At 39.5% G+C, this 22,527-nt stretch overlaps 1 protein-coding gene across 3 annotated transcripts in view; it reads right to left on the bottom strand.

Moving 5' to 3' along the window:
- DYNC2H1 (dynein cytoplasmic 2 heavy chain 1) overlaps nucleotides 1-22,527 on the bottom strand; it is a 384,528-nt gene that overhangs the window by 46,948 nt on the left and 315,053 nt on the right. For all 3 annotated transcript variants that reach the window (XM_037889977.2, XM_043529611.1, XM_043529618.1), the window contains one exon: nucleotides 12,868-12,957. In XM_037889977.2, the coding sequence (XP_037745905.1) occupies nucleotides 12,868-12,957 (90 nt within the window). The remainder of the gene's footprint in view (nucleotides 1-12,867; nucleotides 12,958-22,527) is intronic.

Raw genomic sequence — 22,527 nt, 5'->3', positions numbered from 1 at the left:
TGAAGTGGACATAGAATTCTGATTCAGGCCATGCAGTGGTAAGAAATAACTGGAGAGACACTAGTCTGCATTGCCCTTTACAGCCTTGGTTCAGAGCATGAGGAGGACAACTGCATGTGTGTGGACCAACAGACCCTGTTTAAAAATTTACAGACTTAGATGCATAGTGCGCATGGGTATCCATGCGTAGAATACACATAGGGTCCATTGCTCAAAGAACTGTGGCATATGTTCGTGTCTACAGACTTTACTGGGTGATGTTGTAGTTGGATCTCTGCATTAATGTTCTGGCCTAAACTCTAGGAAAAATGTAAACAAGTTTGTCTCTCTTCTGTGTTCAATTAAGCATTTTTGCATTCCCAACAGTCGTTACACATCACAAGCACATATAATGAGAGGTAGTATCTGCCAAAAATAAATAATTAAACAGATTGACAGATTATAAAACCAGAAGAGACCACTGGGATCATCTACTCTGATCTCCTGACACCTTGACCGCAGCTTTGACATAACAATCTAGCTCTTTAGCCAGTGATAGATCATGGCGATATACTGAAATGGAAACTTTTTTGATACATTTACTGGAAAAAGCAGGTAGTCTACTACTTCTGCCCAAAACAAAGTTGCATATTATCTCTATTTTAAATGTAAAGTCCCTTTGATAACTGTGACTAATGATAAGGACCAAGCCTGTCTAGTTTCAAGACACAAGTTATGTCTGTACATAGAGTACTGCTTTGTGGAACTGAAATTTTTACATTGTATCCTCTGCTAATAAAACTTATTCTGATATTAAAGGTACACATATTTTCTCTTTCTAAAAATAACAAACATTTCCTTTTAATGTGGCTATTTTAAGATTATGAAAGGTTATTAAATTAGGGTTATGAAAGGATATTAAATTGAGGTATTTCACATATTCCCTCAGACCTGCCTCCCCTCTCACAATAGAAACTAACTAAAACCACAATTTAAACCTACTCCACCATTTTCCTTTAACTTCAGTTTTTCCACCATGCACCTGAAGACCAGTTCAAAATAGATATTCAGATAGATATTATCTAATCTGCATTTCCAATTTTTCTCCCTACAGCACAGTAACTGCTCAAGGAAGTTTAGTTTTCCTTGCATTGTCCCCTTTCACATACATTCTTCCCTCCTCATGTAGGGTCTTCAGATTTTCCCTTGTGTTCACCCACTGCAGCCCTTTCCAATACTGTTTAGTAGGATACATCTCTGCCCATGCCCATCTGACCGAGACCATGAGTGTGACACTAAGCTCCACAATCTCCTTACCCTTCAGCATCTTTCTCTAGAGGATGAGGAATTCTCATCTCATTTGGGGAAGTCTGTGTGAAATTATCCAATACTATAGTAGTCAAACATAAATCTTGGCTTTAAAAAGACAAATGATGAATTAGGTAGTTAAAATAAGTTAAATTAGAGAGAAAATGTTAGTGAATCAAAATAAATGGTTTGCATAACAAACCTCTTCTGAATAACTTGCAAAGCCCAATAACGTAAGCATCCCTTAGCTTTATTACAAAAAAGAAAGAAATAAATTGTATGTCTCTAAAGAAATCAAGTCAGTCTCTGAATATTTCCTGTTCAGCCTGACAGCCACACTATGATGTCCAGACAAATCTTCCTGTGATAAAGTGACTCACCAGTTAGTGTGCCGCTTTATGGCCAGGAATGATATTGCAAGGTTTCATTCTCTCTAATCCTGCCAACCTACCTTCTGACTTGGCCCTCTGGACAGGTCAACTTTGGGCTCACCCCTTTTGAGGGAATCCAGGATTTTCATCTAGTAGTTCCAGGACCTTACACCAGGTCGATGGCCCCAATGCAAGCCCAATAAACCTTCTGGCACTTTGCATCTTGGGTCTTGCTGCTCGACTACCAGATGAGGCTATAAGGGAATCCAGTCTTTCCCTCTAGCCTCAGCCCAAGGATCCTTGTAGAAAGTGGTTAAGATCTGTGTCGTTAAATCACTTGGTTCTTCCCTGGGCTACTTCTTGCATTGGCCCACCTTCTCCTTAAGGAGTTCATATTCTCAGCAGGGTGGGGATTCTGTCTGGGGCCCAGCCTCTAGTCCCAGTTTTCAATGTATTGAAGGAAAAGAAACTAAATTTACAGAAATAAAGAGCAGCACCAGTTTCTCTGTCCTACCCAGATTCTCCAGCCACCTGTCCTACCACTTTGTGCTCACAGGTAACCTCAGGTAGTTTGGCTCTCTGCTGTGCTCCTCTTTGAGAGCTGAGGATAAGAGGTCTGTGTCTGCCCACAGATTCCAAGTACAGTAGGGACTATTATGACCATCCAGAACTTCCCCCACCTCACTCGTAGAATTTCTTCCAGAAGCTGCATTAAAGCATATCTTTTAATAAGACATATAATCTCATTTTAAAGACTTCAAGCGGCGGTGAGGCCACCACCTCCCCTGGTAAAATGGATATATCCAGTTTCTATTTTAGCTGATCAAAGAATAGCATGGATTTATCTCTTTTAAATGTCCTCTAATCAATTTTCTTTTACCATGAAATATAAGTTATTGTCAGATCCCAGGTCCTCTTTCACGTAGCCTTTTAGAATTAGAGATTATGAATAAAATTAGAGAATATGAATATATTTTCTCTGTTTCAAAGCAAAGGACAATTTGCTATTCTCTTATACATTGCTCTCATCAGAATTGTCTCTCTCTTTTCTCTCCCCTGTCCATTTAAAAAAAAAAAATATATATATATTTATATACGTGTGTGTCCATTAATATGTCTCTATAACTATGTACCTGCACTTAGCTATATCACATCTGTCTATTCTTTCATTATCTATGTCTAAAATCTGTTTCTCAGTTTCTTCTAGAAATATCAAGAAAAAAATAACTATCTTTCAAAATGGTCTGAAATTTAATGTGGATTGTGAAAAGTGGTTCCATATATGAGATGTAAACAATTACTTTTACTGGAAGTAATATTATTATTGATGTGCTGGAGCACATTCGAGCATATGGTGAAAATTGGGTTCCTATACAATGAAGATGGTAGTCAGGTTAAATAGAAAAGTGCACCCAGTTCTCCAAGAAACAATTAGAATTATTAATATGAAGTAAGGAAGCAATGACCCACAGTAAATTATTCTCTAATTCTAAGAGAGTATGCATTTTAAAAAATTGGCAAATTAAGTCAATCTAGGAGGGAACATAAAGATGGCTCAAGTCTCTAGACCTAAGATTTGAAACAGGAACAAGAACTCAAGATGAATATCACAAATAATATTGGACAAATGTTTAGCAAAATATCCAGGATATTTCTAGTTCTAAGATTTTACCAAAATGAATTTCTAAATTTGTAATAACTGATCCCAGGTTCTTTCAGGTTAACTGAAAGAAACGTAGCAAATGTTAGCAGATACCATATTAGAATAATAGAAATGTAAGAATGGAAGGGACCTCAAGATGTCATCTAGTCCATCCTCCTGGTGCTGAAGCAGGATTAAGTATACGTAGACTATCTCTGACAAGTATTCTCTAACCTGGTCTTAAAAACCTCCAATGACTGGTTTCCACAACCTCCCTAGGTAACCTGTTCCAATGCTTAACTATCCTTATAGTTAGCAAGATTTTCCTAATACCTAACCTAAATCTTCCTGGCTGCAAACTAAGCCAACGACTTCTTGTCCTACCCTTAGTGGATTTGATCACTGTCCTCTTTATACAAGATTTTACATAGCTGAAGACTGTTAAGATGTCTCCTCTTGGCCTACTCGTCTCTAGACTAACATACCCATTTCTTTCAACCTTTTCCCACGTCATGTTTTCTAAACTTATTTTTGGTTCCTCTCCCACAGACTCTGTCCAGTTTGTTCACATCTTTCTTAAAGTGTGGTGCCCAAAACTTATTCCATCTGATGCCTCATCAGTGCAGAGCAGAGCGGAAAAATTACCTCCTGTGTCTTACATATAAGACTCCTGTTAATACATTCCAGAATGACATTTGCCTTTTTCCCCAACTGCATCATACTATTCATTCATCTTTAATCTATGATCCACTATAACCCTCAGATCTTTTTCAGTAGTATTACCATCTATCCAGTTATTCTCCATTTTGCATTTGTGTATTTCACTTTTCCTTTCTCAGCGTAGTATTTTGCCCTTGTCTTTACTGAATTTAATCTTACTGATTTCAGACCAATTCTCCAATTTATCAAGATCATCTTGAATTTTAATCCTGTCCTGCAACGTGCTTGCAACCCCTCTCAGCTTGATGTCATCTGCAAATCTTATAAGCTTACTCTCCACTCCATCATCCAAGCCATTAATGAAAATATTGACTCATACTGGATTCAGGACAGATCCCTGTGGAACCCCACTTGATATGTTATCCCAGTTTGACAGCAAACATATTGTATACAAGCCATAAATTATGTTCCTATTAGAATAAACAATGCCAGGTCTTCTCTTTTGTCCTGGGAACGATGATACAGCCCTCACCAGAACTGTGCCAGTTAGTCATAAGGATCTGAATCTGCCAAACAATAACGTAAAATGGATTTCTGTTGCAGTGACAATAGCAACCATGTTAAATTGAGAAAATGGAAGTCTTAAGCTTCTATAATGGAAGACTGACAGGATGAAATGTAAAACAAAGCATTAATGGAAACATTAACACTATTTGGGCAAAAAAACCTAGAAAAATACATCAGCAGATAGGATCAAGTAGGAAAAAAGTGACATGCATTGTAATAGTATATGTTTGCAGTATACCTGTTCTGACAGACTCTCTAATTTACCAGTAATTAAGATGGTTATTACACTGTTTGATCTCTTATGATTAACTATGATATAAAAATATCTCACTTTCTTTTTCACATGTATTTATGAGAACAATGATTAGATACTGTTGTCAGAAAGCTAAGCCAGACACTGTTGGAAGGTTGGTATTAGGAACCTTCTTGGAATTGCCTCCTCCCCCTGTGATCCCTGATATATATGAATAATTTTGCCTGGGAGTTATATTAATGATAAAGACTGCACCCCCCTGGCTAGAGGGGAAGTTGATGCCTATGGTATGCCCTTCCCCCAGCCATGGCAGGTTGGCTTGGGGGGTTCCTTGAGCAGCTGCACGGCGGGCCATGGAGCTTACAGGGAACTTAGGTCAGGGTGGTATTTTATTCACACCTGTGACCGACAAAAGTTTTGCCGACAGAAGTGTTAGTGTAGACAAAGCCTCACACAAGTTAGATGTCTTCAGGTTTGGAGGGCCTGATGAAATACATCCTGCAATGCTTAAGGAATTAGCAATTGTCTTTGAGAACTTGTAGAGGATGGCAGAGATCCCAGGGAATGGTAAAGGGCAAATTCAGTACTTATTTATAAAAAGTAGGACAGTCAAATGGTTAAAAAAATTAATCACGATTAACTGCAAGATTAAAAAAATAGTTGTGATTATTCGCAGTTTTAATTGCACTATTATAGAATAATAGAATACCATTTATTTAAATATTTTTGGATGTTAATTACTTCTGTGCTGCTGCTGTGGGTTGTGGTGCCTAGCAGTCAGCTTGCAGCTCAAGGCAGGCTCCAGGCTCCATGGGGCTGCATCTTGCCGGAGCCCACAGCCATCCACATCCCTTTGGCCACTCTTGGTTCACCATGGGCACCATTTCATATTTTGGTTTGGTGTGTGTTTGTTGGGGGGGGGGGAAGTGTGTGTGTGTGTGTTGGGGGAGTGCTGTCTCTTTAAGCAGAGCACTCAGGAAGCGGAAAGCATTTTCAGCCAGCAGCAGCTGCTGGTGGTAGCACTCATTCCTGAGGTGGCAACAGCAGCAGACAGGCTGCCTCTGTTCCCTGACCCCAGCTCTGCGGCGACTGGGTACATGGGCAGGGGGAGGGGGACATCAGCCCCTCTGCCCCTGCTCTGCACGGGTACAGAGCAGCTTAGCCAGTGGCGGCTCCAGGGGGGTGGGAGAAGGCGGGAGCAGCAGTGGTGCAGGGAGGCGGGAGAAGGGGCATTCCTGCCCCAGAGGAATGCAGCAATGCCCCCCTGCACATAGCACCCTGGACGGTGGCCCCTCTCGCCTAACCCTAAGGCCAGCCATGTTTCCCTCCCCGCCCGCCGAGTTGTCTCCAGAAGTGTGCAATTAACGCTTGTTAAAAAAAAGCGCATTAATTTCTTTTGAGTTAATTACACGCATTAACCATGATTAATTGACAGCCCTAATAAAAAGGGGAATAAGGACAACCTGGGGAATTACAGACCAGTCAGCTTAATGTAAGTATCTGGAAATGAAGCAAATGATCAAACAATCAATTTGTAAGCATCTAGAAGATAACAAGGTGATAAGTAACAGTCAACTGGGATTTGTCAAGAACGGATCATGTCAAACCAACTTTCTCTGACAAGGTAACAAGTCTTGTGGATGGGGAAAAGCAGTAGATGTGACTTTGGTAAGGCTTTTGATACGGTCTCGCATGTCCTTCTCATAAACAAACCAGAGAAACATACCTTAGATTAATCTATTATAAGGTGGGTGCACAACTGGTTGGAAAACTGTACTCAGAGAGTAGTTATGAATACTACACAGTAAATCTGGAAGGGCATGTTGAGAGAGGTCTTGCAGGGATTTATTCTGGGTACGGTTCTATTCAGTATCTTCATAAATAACTTGGATAATGGAAATAGAGAGTATACTTATAAAGTTTACGGATGATACCAAGCTGGGAGGGGATACAAGCACTTTGGAGAACAGAATTAGAATTCAAAATGATCTTGAAATCTGGATAAATGATCTGAAATAAATAGGATGAAACTCAAAGACAAATGCAAAGTATTACACTTAGTACACTTGTGCAATCAACTGCACAAGTACAAAATGAGAAATGACTATCTAGGAAAGAGTAGTGCAGAAAAGGATCTGGGGGTTATAGTGGATCACAAACTACATATGAGTCAACAGTGTAACACTGTTGCAAAAAAGCAAACATCATGTATTAGCAGGAGTATTGTAAGCAAGACATGAGAAGCATTTTTTCCACTCTACTCAGCACTGATAAGGCCTCAGCTGGACTACTGTGTCCAGAACTGGGCACCACACTTCAAGAAAGATGTGATCAAAATGAAGAAAGTCTAGAGGAGAGCAACAAAAATGATTAAAGGTCTAGAAAACAAGACTCTGGAGGAAAGATTTGGAAAAAAAAAAGGGTTTGTTTAGTCTGGAGAAGAGAAGACTGATGGGGGACATGATAACAGTCTTCATGTATGTGAAAAGTTATTATGAAGAGGAGAGTGATAAATTGTTCTTCTTAAACACTATGGACAGGACAAGTAGTAATGAGATTAAATTGCAGCCAGGGAGATTTAAGTTAGACATTAGGAAAAACTTCCTAACTGTCAGGGTAGCTAATCACTGCAAGTTATTACCTAGAGAGAATGTGGAATCTCCATCACTGGAGGCTTTTAAGAACAAGTTAAACAAAGTATCTGTCAGGGATGGTCTAGAACTTAGTCCTGCCTCAGTGCAGGGGACTTGACTAAATGACCTATCAAGGTCTCTTCCACTCCTACATTTCTAGGATTCTATATATATAAAATCTCCCTACACACACTTTTTTAATCATGTCCAAGAAAAGGAAGATTCCAAGGTATTTCTCTCTATGCCCTCCTCTAAGGGGATTTGTGACGGGATGGGTCACAGAGACCCCCTTGGGACTGCCACATGATGTGATGAGACCTCTGAGCCCATTTTCCCTGGCAGCTTGGGACTTCAGAACCCGGCCTTGTTGAGCCAGACATGCCAGTCTGCTCCAACACAGACCCAGGGTCTGAACCACATCCCCCCAAAACTGCAGACTTAATTGAAAACGACTTAAGAAGTGCTCCTGTCTCCAGCACCCAGATACCCAGTTCCCAATGGGGTCTAAACACCAAATAAATGCGTTTTACTCTGTATAAAGCTTATATAGGGTAAACTCATAAATTGTTCACCCCCTATAACATTGATAGAGAGATATGCACAGCTGTTTGCTCCCCCAGGTATTAATTACTTGCTTTGGGTCAATTAATAAGCAAAAAGTGATTTTATTAAATATAAAAAGCAGGATTTAAGTGGTTCCAAGTAATAACAGACAGAACAAAGTAAATTGTCAAGCAAAATAAAACAAAAACATGCAAGTCTAAGCCTAATACAGTAGGAAACTATATGCAGGTAAATCTCACCCTCAGAGATGTTCCAATAAGGTTCTTTCACAGACTAGACTCCTTGCTAGTCTGGGCCCAATCCTTTCCTCTGGCACAGTCCTTGTTTCAGCTCAGGTGGTAGCTAGGGGATTTCTCATGACTTCCGCCTCCTTTGTTGTGTTCCACTCCCTTGTACAGCTTAGGCACAAGGCGGGAATCTTTTGTCTCTCTGGCTCCCCCCCGCCACTTCTAAATGGAAAAGCCCCAGATTTAATATGGATTCCACTACCAGGTGACATGGTCACATGTCCTGTGAGACCCCCAAGCCTTCATTCTTCCCAGTCTGACTCACAGGAAGGCTTACAAGTAAACAGAGCCATCTACAGTCAATTGTCCTGGTTAATGGGAGCCATCAAGATTCCAAACCACCATTAATGGCCCACACTTTGCATAATTACAATAGGTCCTCAGAGTTATATTTCTATTTTTCTAGTTTCAGATACAAGAATGATACATTTATACAAATTGGATGACCACCCTTAGTAGATTATAAGCCTTGTAATGATACCTTATAAGAGACCTTTTGCATTAAGCATATTCCAGTTACATTATATTCACACTCATTAGCATATTTTTATAAAATCATATGGAGTGCAACATCACAGGATTCTTAGCTGTTATTTAAATATAACAATTACATTTCAAGCCTGGTTCACTGCAAAGATAACCTTGAAATAGTCAACTGATTACTAGAGTTGAATGCTTGTGACTATGGTTTCTGTATCACCTGCGATCATGGATTAATTCAATGCAATTTCATCGGGATAAATTTAACCCACAACTTAAATGAAAGCGGATAATAGAAAGCATGCCATCAGTGTCAGGATATTAATAGATATGGGACAGGAAGAAGAGTCAGTGCAATTTTCTCTGGTTTCTCTGCAGTCATCACTGAAATCTAAGAACATATCAGTGTGATACTTTTCTTTAGAACTGTGTGACCTGGTTTCACTTAGAAAGCAATCCTGTAAGTATGAGATGTGCTCGTTTGTTTGAGAAAAAGAGCTAGAGAAATATTGGCCTAGAACACTATACTTAGTATTAGAAAGGTTGTATGGTGACATGACAAAGGTGGGGACAACAGCCAGTGAAACCATCCGTGTTTTCTCAATATTATAATAAACTTCTACTTCTACTCTACGACTGCTCCTTCAAACTGAGTTACCCTCATTTTTCTTGGCCTTAATATTTGTCTCCAAAAATACATAAGGAAGAACATTTTATGTGCTTTATAATAGGTATAAAAATATCCCCAGACATTCAGACCACAGTTATAAAAGCTTAAGAGATAATATTCTGCTAAGGAACTCAGTTTGATAGCTGGAGAAAGGTTCTTTCACTATTTCCACTTTTAAACTTTGAAAATGTTTGCCATACTTTTGTTTTCAAAGAAACCTGAATTATTGAATGGATTATATAAGGCTTCAAGTATTTTCATAATGTTTGAAATTTGTATTCCTCAACTTAATATGTTTACAATTAATTATGGAATGCTAACATTATGATTATTGGGAGAGTTTCAAAAGAGACTTTGCTTTTATTAAAGAATGTATATACAATTGCATTTTATTGAGGCACTTTCAATAAAAGAAATCCTCACAATAAAGGAAATATTTACTTTGCTTTGTCTCTCTTTGAAGAACTGCTTGCTGAAGCAGCTTTTTCTTTGGATGATTTTCTATTTGATTGTTTAATTGCTGGGGTTACATGTCCTAAAAATATTCATGTACATGTATCTAGTGACTTCAATGGCACCAGCTGCTGCTATGCACTTTTCAAAATGGGTGAATGTAGGTATCCAAATCTAGGGACTCATTTTAAAAAATCTGGCAGACAATCTTACTTTTATACATGATATTGCTTTTCATCCCCAAGTGCTGTCTGATTGAAAACTTATATAGGCATAAAGCGTAGGATTTTCCAAAGCACATAAGATTAAGAAGCACAAGCCCTACTGAACATCAGTGGGGCATATTCTTCTAAATCTGTTCACCACTTGAGAAAAATCTCTCCCAAAAAGCAATACTTTCTCCACCAGCTACCTGTATTTTTCAAAAATGTCCAGCCACAATACAGTTTAAACTAGAAACTGAAACTGCAGGAGAAATTTCACTGGAATTTGGCCAAGATATGGATTTATACCTTTAATTTTATGAAACGTTTATTATAAGTTTGAATAACAATATAAGGTATACAGAATTATACAACTGTAAATTATACCCTTAGTACTTTTTGTCGCCATTTAAGAGAGGTTGAAGCTCAAATAGCTTAGCAGATTCACGTACAGTATTAGTAGGTGGCAAAAAGATACCAAATATGATACATCAAGTATGAATCAGCAGCTAATTCTTATTAAGGTGACATGACATATACAAATAAATGTATATGGAAATGAACTTTATATAAACACCACTATTGATTTCAAGAGTGCTACAACTGGAATCAATTAATGCCCAAGCATATGCTGTGTCGGTTTCTTCATTTGGATAAGTATTATTTCACTTCTCCTCTTAGGATTGTTATTTATAATGTATGCAACATAACTCAATGTGCTTATTAATGCTTTAGGCAATGCTATTATACACAGAGATACCATAAACAGAGCTCCATGAAAATCTTGATAATTTTTCATTTTATTTTTTTTTTAATTTCATTTCATTTTGTTTTATCCCCCGTGGGAGGAGGCTAGGTTCTGTCCCCAGGAGATGGGAGTCCCTGGGTGGGATGCTCGAGAGTAAACCCACCCTGTCCTCATGAGGAGGGCAGGCCACGAGGATGGACAGTGTTGGCGAGCAAGCCTGCCCTAAACTCACCCCGCAGTGGTGGTTCCTATACCTCTGGCCTTGGCCTGGCTTCCTGCTCTGGGCATTGCAACCTGGTGCATGGGGTTGCAGGGCAGCTCAAATTTGATTCTGCCATCCTTCTATCATCATGGAGCTGCTAGGCCAAATCTAAGCAGCTCTGCAACCCTGTGTACCATGTTGCAAAGCCACTCACTAAAATTTGGCCTGGCCACCCCTTTGTTATCACGGAGGAGTGGCAAGGCCAAACCTGAGCAGTGCTGCGACCCCATGTGCCAGGTCACAATGCCTGGAGCAAGAAGCCAGGTCCAGCCCTGCAGGACAGGAGCTGCTGCTGTGCGATGAGTGCATTTTATTAAAATTTATTAATTGCTTTTCTTTTTGTTTTGTTTTATTCATTGTTTTTCATTTTATTTCATGTTACTTCAGACTTGCAGAAAGCATGGGGCTCTAACTATAAACAATATTGTTAATGCCCTACCTAGCCTTATGAAGTGTTTGAACAAAAGCAACAATGCCTAAACATACCAACCGTCTAGACAACAAGAATAATGTATCAAAAAAACTTATGGAGTATGAGTAATAGTAAACATTCTGCCGGAGATTTATACAATATCTCTAAACTGCAAAACAAGACAGGCAATAATTACTGACAGTGGGACGATGCTTTTCTCCAGGTATACGCATAAATATACATAACCATACATACCTGTGTACACACATATATTTCTATTTTCTTACACTTACAGATTTTAATCTAATTTTTACATTGCTCCTCCTAAATAAATGATATCTCAGTCATCTGCTACCTGAACAGACAACAGCCATATCTGCTTTTTGCATGAGACATGAAAGTGGAGAAATTCATGTTAGTCTGAAGGCACTTCTCTACAGCCATGTGCCATTTCAAATACATGCTAGACCATATGGTACAGTCCTTTAGAAAACAAATTCTCTGAAGTCACCTCATAACAAGCATTAATTCAATAGACTGAAGAACAGCATTTATTGTCCAATTATATTTTTTCCTTGCTGTTTCTCTCAGAGCAAGTAGCACAGAAATTAAAGACAAATTTACAACTAAGTAATACATTCAGGAACACACCTAGGACAAACAGATGTAATCATCCACCCTATTCCATGGAATAAAACACCGTGTCTTCAGAAACTCACTGCATTTAAAAAAAAGATTATTGGGTTGTGAAATCTATTTCATGCTTTGATATGATTGTCTAATTTTACTTTTTTATCCTCCTGTCCCAGACTCCTTTCCCGCAGCTCATTCACCTAGTTCTCAGCGTATGAAGGAATTTTAATTTGCATTCTAACATACAAGTTGACTATTTTTCAAGAATGTGGTAAAACTGCATATCAAACCATACCCTAGTTTCACTGGCAACTATAATGAAGTCTCATAAGGGACCATCCTTTCTACATATAAAGGTTCAGTTTTATTTCAGAGAGCATGGCATTTAGAAAAACAACAGGAGTTCTACAAAGACAGTAAGAAAAACAAAGATCTTCCTTCCTTCTCCACAGATCCTGAGTTAAAACTTTGATTGAAATTCAGGACAAGTTAAAACTGCTGTAAAAGTGAACAGCAATGTTACTGCACTTCGAAAATAAAGTTTCAGGGTTTACTGGGACAAAAATGTGAGGTCCTTATGTTATACCTCCATGTTTATGGTTTTTAACATTTAATTATTTACACACAAGTTCTAAATCTCTCTCAGACAGCAGCTTGGAAGGCCCTACTATAGAGAAGTACACAGTATATTGTGGTATAAAAAGCAGTAATGTTCTGAAGTTAACTGCGTCTTCTACTTTACCTGGATAGCAAGTGCTCGAGCTACAAGCCCTCTGAGGTATTGTAAAGGATCATCTGGGCCTTCCCACTTACTCTGCCATGTGAGGGGACACTGAAATAAAAACAGATTAATTGGCTATGCAGTACAATTCAAAACTACATGTATTACTACTGTTTTAATGCAACTATTTGTATTACATTTAATTATCTGGAGACTGAGTGTAGTTTAAAAAGAGAGCGAGTGTCACGATCTGAGCATACAACCATGAATTCCCAGCTCTAATGCAAACTCCTTACATGGTGCACAGACACAATGGTGACAAAGGCCATACAGAGACTCTGTTTAACAGATAAATGTGACCTACCACGAGCATTATCCTTTTACAGTAAGGACAAAAACATTAACAGGAGTGACACAGGAGGACTTTACTTGACAGGAGTGAGGTTAGTATTAACCAATGCCTGTAAAGTGGTGTGGGTCCTGATTCTGCAAGGTGCTCCCCCTTAATTAAATGGGAGTTGAGGGCACTTGGCATCACACAGAAGGTGCTGAGCACCTTGAAGGATCATGCCCTTGAAGATTAAGGGCCAGATTTTCAAAAGAGCTCAGCGTCCAACAGCTCTCATTGAGAACAGCATCAGCTACTACATGCTGATGATATTTGAAAGTCTGGCCATTAAAGCATATAAGAAAGGATGACACTCAAAGTGAACTAAACAGTGCTAACTTTCACTGAATAAACTTCATCTTAATACAAATAATAGAAAAACTTTGGGTCTAGAGACTTTGGTAACATTTAAATAGACCAACAAACAAAAACAAGACAAAGAAAATAAAGAAAAAACATTATCTCTGTGGACGCTTTTGCTTAAAAAGCATGACTTCTGAAAGACAGTTATAAAAAATGGTTACTTGCCCGTTTTGTTGTTCTTTGAGATGTGATTGCACACATGTATTCCACTCAGGGATGTATGTGTCTAGCGTGCCAGAGCCAGAGAGTTTTCTGCAGCAGAACCAGTCAGAGCAGCATATGTGCCCTGCACACTGCCGTGGCCCCTGCCAAGGTTATACAAAGGTGGCAATGCCCTAACCTGGCCTCAGATCCTTCACATCGAAACATAGCAAAACGGGATCCAGAGGGGATGGGTCCTGGAATACCTGTATGCTACAGCATCTCTAAGAACAACAGCTGAAAAGGTTACTTATCTGTCTTATCTCTTCTTCAAGCGGTTGCACAAGTATGTTCCACTCAGGTGACTCACAAGCAGTACCGTTAGGTGGTGGGGCTCAGTGTCTACTTAAACATGGCCTTCCCAAAATTTGCATCAATCTTTGAAGCAGTCGTGATGGTAAAATGATGAATGAAGGCACAGAGGACAAGTGGCAGCCCTATAAACATCCAGTATTCAAACATCCTTTAGAAAAGCCACCAACGTAGCATGAGCGTTCATTGAACGAACCAATAGTCTTTGTGGCAGAGGGGTGTTTGCCATGGTAATACAGGAATTAATCCATCCAGAAATTGTCTGTGCAGTAACTGCTTGACCTCTCATTCTATCAGCATAAAAAAATAAAGAGCCGGGGAGAAAGCCTGTCCAGATAAAAGGTTAATGCTTACATTCTATTCAAAGTATGTAGACATTGTTCATCCTTATGTGACTGTGATTTTGGGAATAAAACATGGTACATATATTGTCTGGTTCCAACGAATAACTGATACCACTTTGGTTAACACCTTCAGATATGGCCTCAAAGCCACTTATCTCTGAAAAATACCACTTATGGCAGGGGTGGCCAAACTTACTGACCCTCCAAGCCACATACGATAATCTTCAGAAGTTCCAGAGCCAGACGCACCTATCAGGGCTTGGGGCTTCTGCCCTGTGGCAGGGTGGTGGGGCTAGGGACTCTCGCCTGCAGGAACTGCACCCTACCCCGCTCAGTTCCCATTGGCCGGAAACCAGTGCTCAGGGCCAGGGCAGCGTGCGGAGCCCCGTGGCCCCCCTGCCTAGAAGCCGGACCCGCTGCTGGCCGCTTCTGGGGCACAGTGTGGTGCCGAGACTGGTAGGCGCTAGCCTGCCTTAGCTGGGCAGCACCGCCGATGGGACTTTTAATGTCCCACTCGGGAGTCCTGACCAAAATGACTCAGTGCCTGACATGCTGCGATCCAGTACTGGGTCGTGACCCAGTACTGGGTCATGACCCGAAGTTTGAAAAATGCTGATCTAGAGAGAGAGGCTCCATGTTTCCGAGCAGCTCAAAGTTAGCAGCAGCAGAAGGGTCCAGGATGCCCCAGATGCCTCTGATCCCAGTGCAAAGAATGCTTTGTAGTGGTGTGGAAACTGAGGCTGGGAAATGTGTTTAGGGTTTATTATTTTTGTATAGATTTGTGTATTTCTCATGCTATTAAGTAAAGAGCAATTTTTTTCCGAGTCTGTGTGTGTTATGTAGTACAGTGGTTCTCAAAGCCGGTCTGCCGCTTGTTCAGGGAAAACTCGTGGCGGGCTGGACCAGTTTGTTTACCTGCCGCGTCCGCAGGTTCAGCCAATTGCAGCTCCCACTGGCCGCGGTTTGCCGCTCCAGGCCAATAGGGGCTGCGGGAAGGGCAGCCAGCAGGTCCCTTGCCCTGCACTGCTTCCCTATCATGTGCCCTTGAACAGTTAACCAGTGGATTCAGAATGCCCAAACTGACGGAGTTCTGGCAGAGAGTGTGTTTAAACTTTGGGGAAGTTTGGGGAATCAGCACTGGTCCAAGGAACTAGACTGCAAAGGTCTCATCTCTCAGGAGGGGGTACTAGAAAGAAGATCCCAAGGTAGGGGCAAGGCATGGATTCTGTTCAGACTCAAGGTTTAAAGCACATACGGATTCAGCATCTGAATCAGTCTTTTGAATATCCAAAGACAGATTGTGAGGGTACATTTTCTATTTTTTAAGGCACACAAAATTGTAAACATTTGCTGGCTAAATCAATGTATTACATTCTCTACTCTGTGTATTAAAAGAGAGACTCTACTTTGCAAAAGTATCATATTCTTTTAGAGATGAGTCAAAACAAAATCTGTGATCTGGGTTTAGAATAGAATTTGTGACTTCACTCCCTTTTATAATGTGATGTATTTGAGTACCTCAGACATCAGAAATATTCCAGTCCACTGTTAAGAGTTCTGCCCATTAGAGAGACATGCAGCCTGGGTTGGGCTTATTTTTTATTAAATATGCTTCTCTTTCACTAGTCAAGTTGCCCCTTTATTCTTCTTAATGGTGTAACTAAAGCAGCCACAATGGCTGGTAAAAAGCAACACACTTTTGAATTTTGATTTTTAAGTTAAGCTCCCCCTTGCACTCATCCCCAACCCTGTGTCTGGTGTCTTCTCTTCTTCCATCATATTAAGTCTTATGCAACCTGGACTGGAAACTCCTTGTGGCAGTGACTACAAGTCACAATCTGATATCACTTACACTGGTGAGAATGAGTTTTACAATTGAGATGAAAATTGTCTGTGTCTTATTTGCCTGTATAGTGTCAACAACATATTTAATGCTGTTTACATTAACTACTACTACTACTGCAACTAATAGCAGTAAACAATTAAGTATTTCAGAGTTTGCCTTTATTAACAGGTCAAAGCATATTCAATTTATAAGTAATATTCAGATAATCTCTTAAATTACTTAGCAAGGAATTCTTACATCTCTGTAAGACATTATACATTTTAGATTTAAGGTTTTTATGAGAAGTGGAGACAGACTGGACTCATCATACATTGCCCTGGGGTATTCAGCTGCAGTAATTGTGTTGTCTTCTTCAAATGACATCTCTGATGTGGACATTATCAACCATCACCTTCCATCTTTTGAAGTTGCAACAGTGTTGGAAAACTTCCACTCTCCTTTGGATATCAGTCCGCCTCATGACATTTCTGACATAACTGGCATTCTTTCTTCCTCTTCCTGGTTTGCCTGTGATCTTTCCTGATGTCATGAGTGCTGGAAACATGTCACTTTGTGATCGGCAAGCTATGTGTCCAAAAAAGAGGTTATTCTTTTATCTAGGGTCTCAAGTAATTGTACTCTTAAAATTTATCCTTTCAGCACTTCTTCATTTGTAGTTTTAGTTATCCAGCTAATTTTTAACATTCTTCTATTACACCAAAACCTGAATGTTCTGAGTCTCCTCCAAGTGTCCTTTTTAAGCATCTGTCTCTCACATCCGTACAGGAGAGCTGAACATATGTAGCACTTCAGCAATCAAATGCAAATATGCACTTTTAACCTTCAACAACACAGAAGTTTTGGAAGTTGTTCTTCATCATCTCTTCTGTTTCTTGTTATTAGACTCCCTAAATAGGGGAACCTATTCACTTATTCCATCATTCAACCATTGCCTACCTTGTGCTCACTTATTATAAGACCTTCTCTTCCTAACGTTGATCCTCATTCTGTATTTCTTGATGACACTGTTTACAGTAATACACAAGTTCTGAAGTTCTTCCTTAGCTGAAGCAATGCAAACTAGGTCATTAGCATATCTTATGTTGTTGATGTATATGCCATTGACATGTATGCCCTGGTTGGTGTCTTCTAAACTTTCCCTCATTATAACTTTTACATATATGTTAAATAGTTGTGGAACTAGAAAGCAACCTTGATGGGCACCTGAAACTGCAATACTCATAGTTCATAGTTAATTTGCATTGCGGTTTTCTGTCTCCAGTATAGCTTTTTATTAATTGTATATCTATATGAGAGTTAATATTACATTCTTCAAGAGTAAGAATAATCTTGTCATGTTGGAATTTATCACATACCTCTCATAATCTATGAACCGCATATAAATTTCCTTTCGCACTTCTTCCATGCTCACAAAAGATCCTCAGGGCAAAGATTGCCTCCCTCTTGCCTATTCCTGGACTGAAACCAAACTGACTACTACTAATTCTGTCTCCAGATGGAGAGGTATTTATGTGCCAACAATTTTCAACAAAATTAAGTGTGTGGCTTATCAAGCTTATAGTTTGCAGTTGTTCACATTCTCTAGCATTAATCACCTTTGGTAGAGGAACAAAGACTGACCTCTTAAAATCCTCCAGAAATTCTCCTGGTATGTATGTTTAAAAAGGCGTTCTAGCATTTCAATTGCAATACCATCCTCCTCAGCCGATTTTCCTCAGTTTATGCTTTTTAATGTTCTTTCTAGTTCCCATATTGTAAAATGTGTTGCTTTTTCTTCTCCTCTTTTGATGTCTATATGTCCTAATTTTTCAAAATCATCAAAAAGTTCCTTCATGTATTCCATCCACATTTCCAGAATGATGATGTTTTCATAGCATAGCCTGCCATCCTTAGTTCCAATGCAGCTCAGCTCTTTTCTTGACTTCTTTATTTGTCTCATAATTTTTTGTGGTGTTATGAATCTTTGTAGTTCTTTCTGGTTTCATATTCTTTGATTTCATCACATCATAACTATGTACAACCTGCTTTTTTCCCCTGTGTCGGGTTGCTCTACTTACCACTGGATGGCCCACCTTCTGGTGATTCTGGGGATTAGCTTGGTCAGGCCATCACCCCATCCTGAAGTTATGCCCCAACAGTTTCTCCCCTGCAGCCCCTCTCTTGCTCTCAGGAGCTGCAGCTGTCCTCTTTGTGACTCAGCCCTCCGGCCAGGTCACTATTGTAGTCTTCCATCCCGGGGGAGTGTATCAAGGTTCCTGCTCTCCAGCAGTCTCTCAGGAGGTCTTTTGCTTCACTGCTTTACAGTACCACTCCCACAGCAGCTGGCAGCGGAACCTGGGCCTACCCTCTACTCTGGGTTCTAGCTCAGAGACCCTCTACACAACAGCTAAGGTCCGTTGCCTGCAACTTGCTGCCTTTCCCTGAGCTTCTTCCATATCTCCTGGCCCTCCCCACTCCTCTGTCGAACCTCCTCCCAGGGAGTAATTTTAGGCAACTCATCTCTGAAGCCCCCCAAACACACTTCCCTTTTCCCAGGAAGTAACTGCAGACTCCTTCCCTGAAGTCCCTTCTGTTTCCAATTTCCTGTCTTTTGTAGAAGCCCCGTCTGTCCCTCACAGGTGAGCCTCTCTCTAATTAGCTGCCTCCAACCTAAAGCTCCACCATTTTCAGCTTAATTGGCTGATTGGCCCACCTGGCCCAAGTCAGCTCTTGCAGGGCCAGTGTGGGAAGCACACCCTATCAGATCCCCATACCCAATCTTCATGAGTTTTAAAAGATATATACCCTTTAATTACACAACTGAACATAAAGGTGAGGAAAGGCTCTCAGGTAGTTAGCTAAGCCAGTGCAGAAACAGTGCATCAACAGTTAGTCAGCTCAGTACTTAAGTTAGGGAAACCAACAGTTTCTAGTTTTCCTTACTATTTTTTCTACACTATGTTCTTTATTACTGTCATGATTTTATGCTATTTTTAAAACCAAACTGCTTGCAAATAAAAGTGGCAAAATCTAAATGTCAGACATCTACAATTCTGAATGTAGGACCAATGTAACTTTCCTGTGTTACTATGGTACGTTGACTATTTGTGAATGCTCACTATTTATCCAACAGATAACAGGCCTTATGCAGCTGTTACAGTAGAGCATATTAATATGCACAGGTTTCAAGAGTCATTTTAAAAACCTTTTGGAGTGAAAATTCTCCTCTATCTGTTTTGGAACATGTACTAAGCACCTATACTTTACAGTTCTCTTTATAAAACAAACAACAAGATACTACATATCACAGAAAAAACTGAGGAAAAGAAAGTAATTTGGGATTCTATGTATAGAAAGTGAACCTATTTAACTATACTAGTTTCTAAATCAATTTAGTTAAATCAGTGCAAACCCTGTGTTTGAATTGGTTTAAATTAAAATTGGTTTATGTTTACTTTATAATGACTTCCCTTAATTCATAAACAAACCAAACAGCTTCAAACCATTGAGGAAAGTGAACTGTCAGTTGGTCTAAATAAGCCATCCAACCTAGCCCAAATCCATCCTGGACTATTTGTGTTGATGAAGACTGGTGGGAGCACAGAACCTCCAAAAGAAGACAGAAAGTAACCGCTACCACCATAAAGTTCCCAAAATGTCTCGTAGAAAAGACAAAGATTAAATTATGTCTCATGGTCTGATAATCCATGCTCAATTGGCACTGAGGTAGTGCATTTGGGGAGACAGATACAACAGGTTATGAGCCAAAGTAGTCTTGGGGGTTTGGGTCTGGAACAGATGGGTCCTAAGGGATTTAAGCCTGGAATAGAGTTTGCTATGTTCTGTTTAATACTTCTGATCATAAAACCAAATCCCAGAAAGGGGTTAATGTTTAATTTGTACAAAGTATACATTGCCTTTTGCTGTAGCAGGGCCGGCGACTCCCCCAATGGACAGGAATTCATTTAACCAAGTAATAATTCCAAATATTTTGAATATTAATGGACTGTACATTGTAATGCAAAATGCCTGACAAAGTTGGCTGGAGTTTTTACTGAGCATTAGAATTGCTCTAGATTAAAAAAATTTTCTTACTGTTTATGGACAGCAATGCAAGCCTTATCTGGTTTGAGTTGCACTAATCTGTACTACATAAGCAAAGGGTGCCGATATATACAGAGAACTGTTGTATTTACCCTGTGAAACAGCAAAAAAATAGAGAAGAGGCAGCATTTTATACTAAAACATATTTCCTGGGATATCCTATTAGCAAAATTATTTCCAATATGTTTTAGTTGTAAATGCAAGTTTCACTAAAAGGAGTGTGATGCTGTATGACTGAAATATGACCATTTATTTAATTAATATTGTCACTGTTTAGACAACTGCAACAAAATTTGTACAAAGTATATCATGTAAGGTGTCAACAGAAGCGATATGATTTTCTAACTAAAATTATCCTGTTTAAATCCATGTATCATCACTGTAGCTGAAGTTATGAATATTGGCTATAGATCTGCATCCCAAATGTGTTTGTTCCTATGGTAACACTCACCAAGTATAATCTACAGTGAAGCCAGACCTCTTTGTATTGATGGCCCATGAAAGGCAACTGACTCTCACACTGGTCCATAGAAGAAACTCATTCCGCCCAAGATGACTCTTCCTGCAGACACCTTGGCCTGCAAGTGACCAATGGCTGCCTCTGGGAGTCAGCAAGCCATGTAAGGGCATGTGACTTGCTCATTTGACTGTGCACTCCATCTTGTGCCTGTGACTTTCCACAAGTAGACTGTGAGCTTTGTTTGGGACAGTAAAATTCCATTCACATGGCAGAGGATATAAAAGACCCTGAATCATCTCCAGTTGCCTCTTTTCTGCTCAGATTCTCTAGACTATGGACTTACAACTAAAAGGAGCATTCAAATCTATGAACTGAGGACCTTCCAAGCTTTTGTTAAGTTACCAGAGACTTTAGAAGTCAACAGTCTGTAACATCACTGCTACAAACCTGAGATAAGAACTTTGCAATTATTGTATGTATATGATCTATTAACCATTTTAACTGTCTTCTTTTTTCTTATAAATAAACCTTTAGATTTTAGTTACTAAAAGATTGGCAGCACCGTGATTATTGGATAAGATCTGAGTGATATATTGACCTGGCTATGTGGCTGATCTCTTGAGATCAGAAGAACCTTTTGTTTGATGAAATTCGTTTTCAATAACCACTCATCATAAACTCTAGTGTCTGTGTGGTGAAATACATCCTGGAATGCCTAAGGAGATTGCATTTTTGACTTCTTGTTAACCCGTGTGATGAGACAGAAGTTTACTTTTATTACTGGCTTGGTATATCTAATCATAGAATAACCACCAGTTCGGAGTGGGTCTGCCCTATTTCTCAGCAGTTTGACCTGAATCTGGCATCCTCAGTGTGACCCACTGAGGCACGCTGATGGGGGTGGAAAACGATTCATACATTTTTAAGGGATAACATGAATGATTTAGCTTGTGAGATATTATGAGATTTGAGCTGGAAATGCTATTCCAGGATAATTAATTCTACCATCTTTGTATATCCTTCATAGAGAAAGATCAGCTAATGTGCATAATATGCTCAGAAGCCCCCACCGATTCTTAAAGCCAATATTTTTTAAAGTTTTCATTCTGAAAAGCCACAGTTATGTTTTCCTTAAAATAGTAATATTTGTATATTTCAGGATAGTTGAGTAGTTTGGGGGTTTTGTTTTACTATTTATCCTAATGTCAATAAAGAATTGTGCATACTCAGCACCTCTCAGGCCTTAGTACTCATCAAAGGTGCCAGAGTGATAGCCCTAAAGGTAGAATTCATTTTTCTGGGCATGATGGCTGCACTGCCAATGTCTTTAAACTTCTAGGTATAAGAAAGTAGCTCTGTTTTAATTCTTGGACTCTCTCTTTATCCTACTACTTAAGAAACCAATTAACATAGCAGTTGTTTGTAAGGCAGATAGCTAACCACTAAGCAACAGATCGACAATTTAGTACAAAGGGCACTAACAGCCTTTAAATGGTAACAACATTTGGTGCTAAAACCCTGAACCAGTTTTGAACTATAAGTGACCAGAAGGTGAAAGGTTCCCTATTTGATTAGGAATCCCCTGAAGCATCTAATCTACTCTTGAGACAATTTTAAACAAACAAACCAAACAAAAGGTGAAAAGTATATACGTATCTGAATTTAGCTGACTTTTGTTCAATGT

This window comes from Chelonia mydas, chromosome 1, assembly GCF_015237465.2.
Source record: "Chelonia mydas isolate rCheMyd1 chromosome 1, rCheMyd1.pri.v2, whole genome shotgun sequence".
NCBI lineage: Eukaryota > Metazoa > Chordata > Testudines > Cheloniidae > Chelonia > Chelonia mydas.
This window is presented reverse-complemented; position numbering and strand designations above follow the sequence as displayed.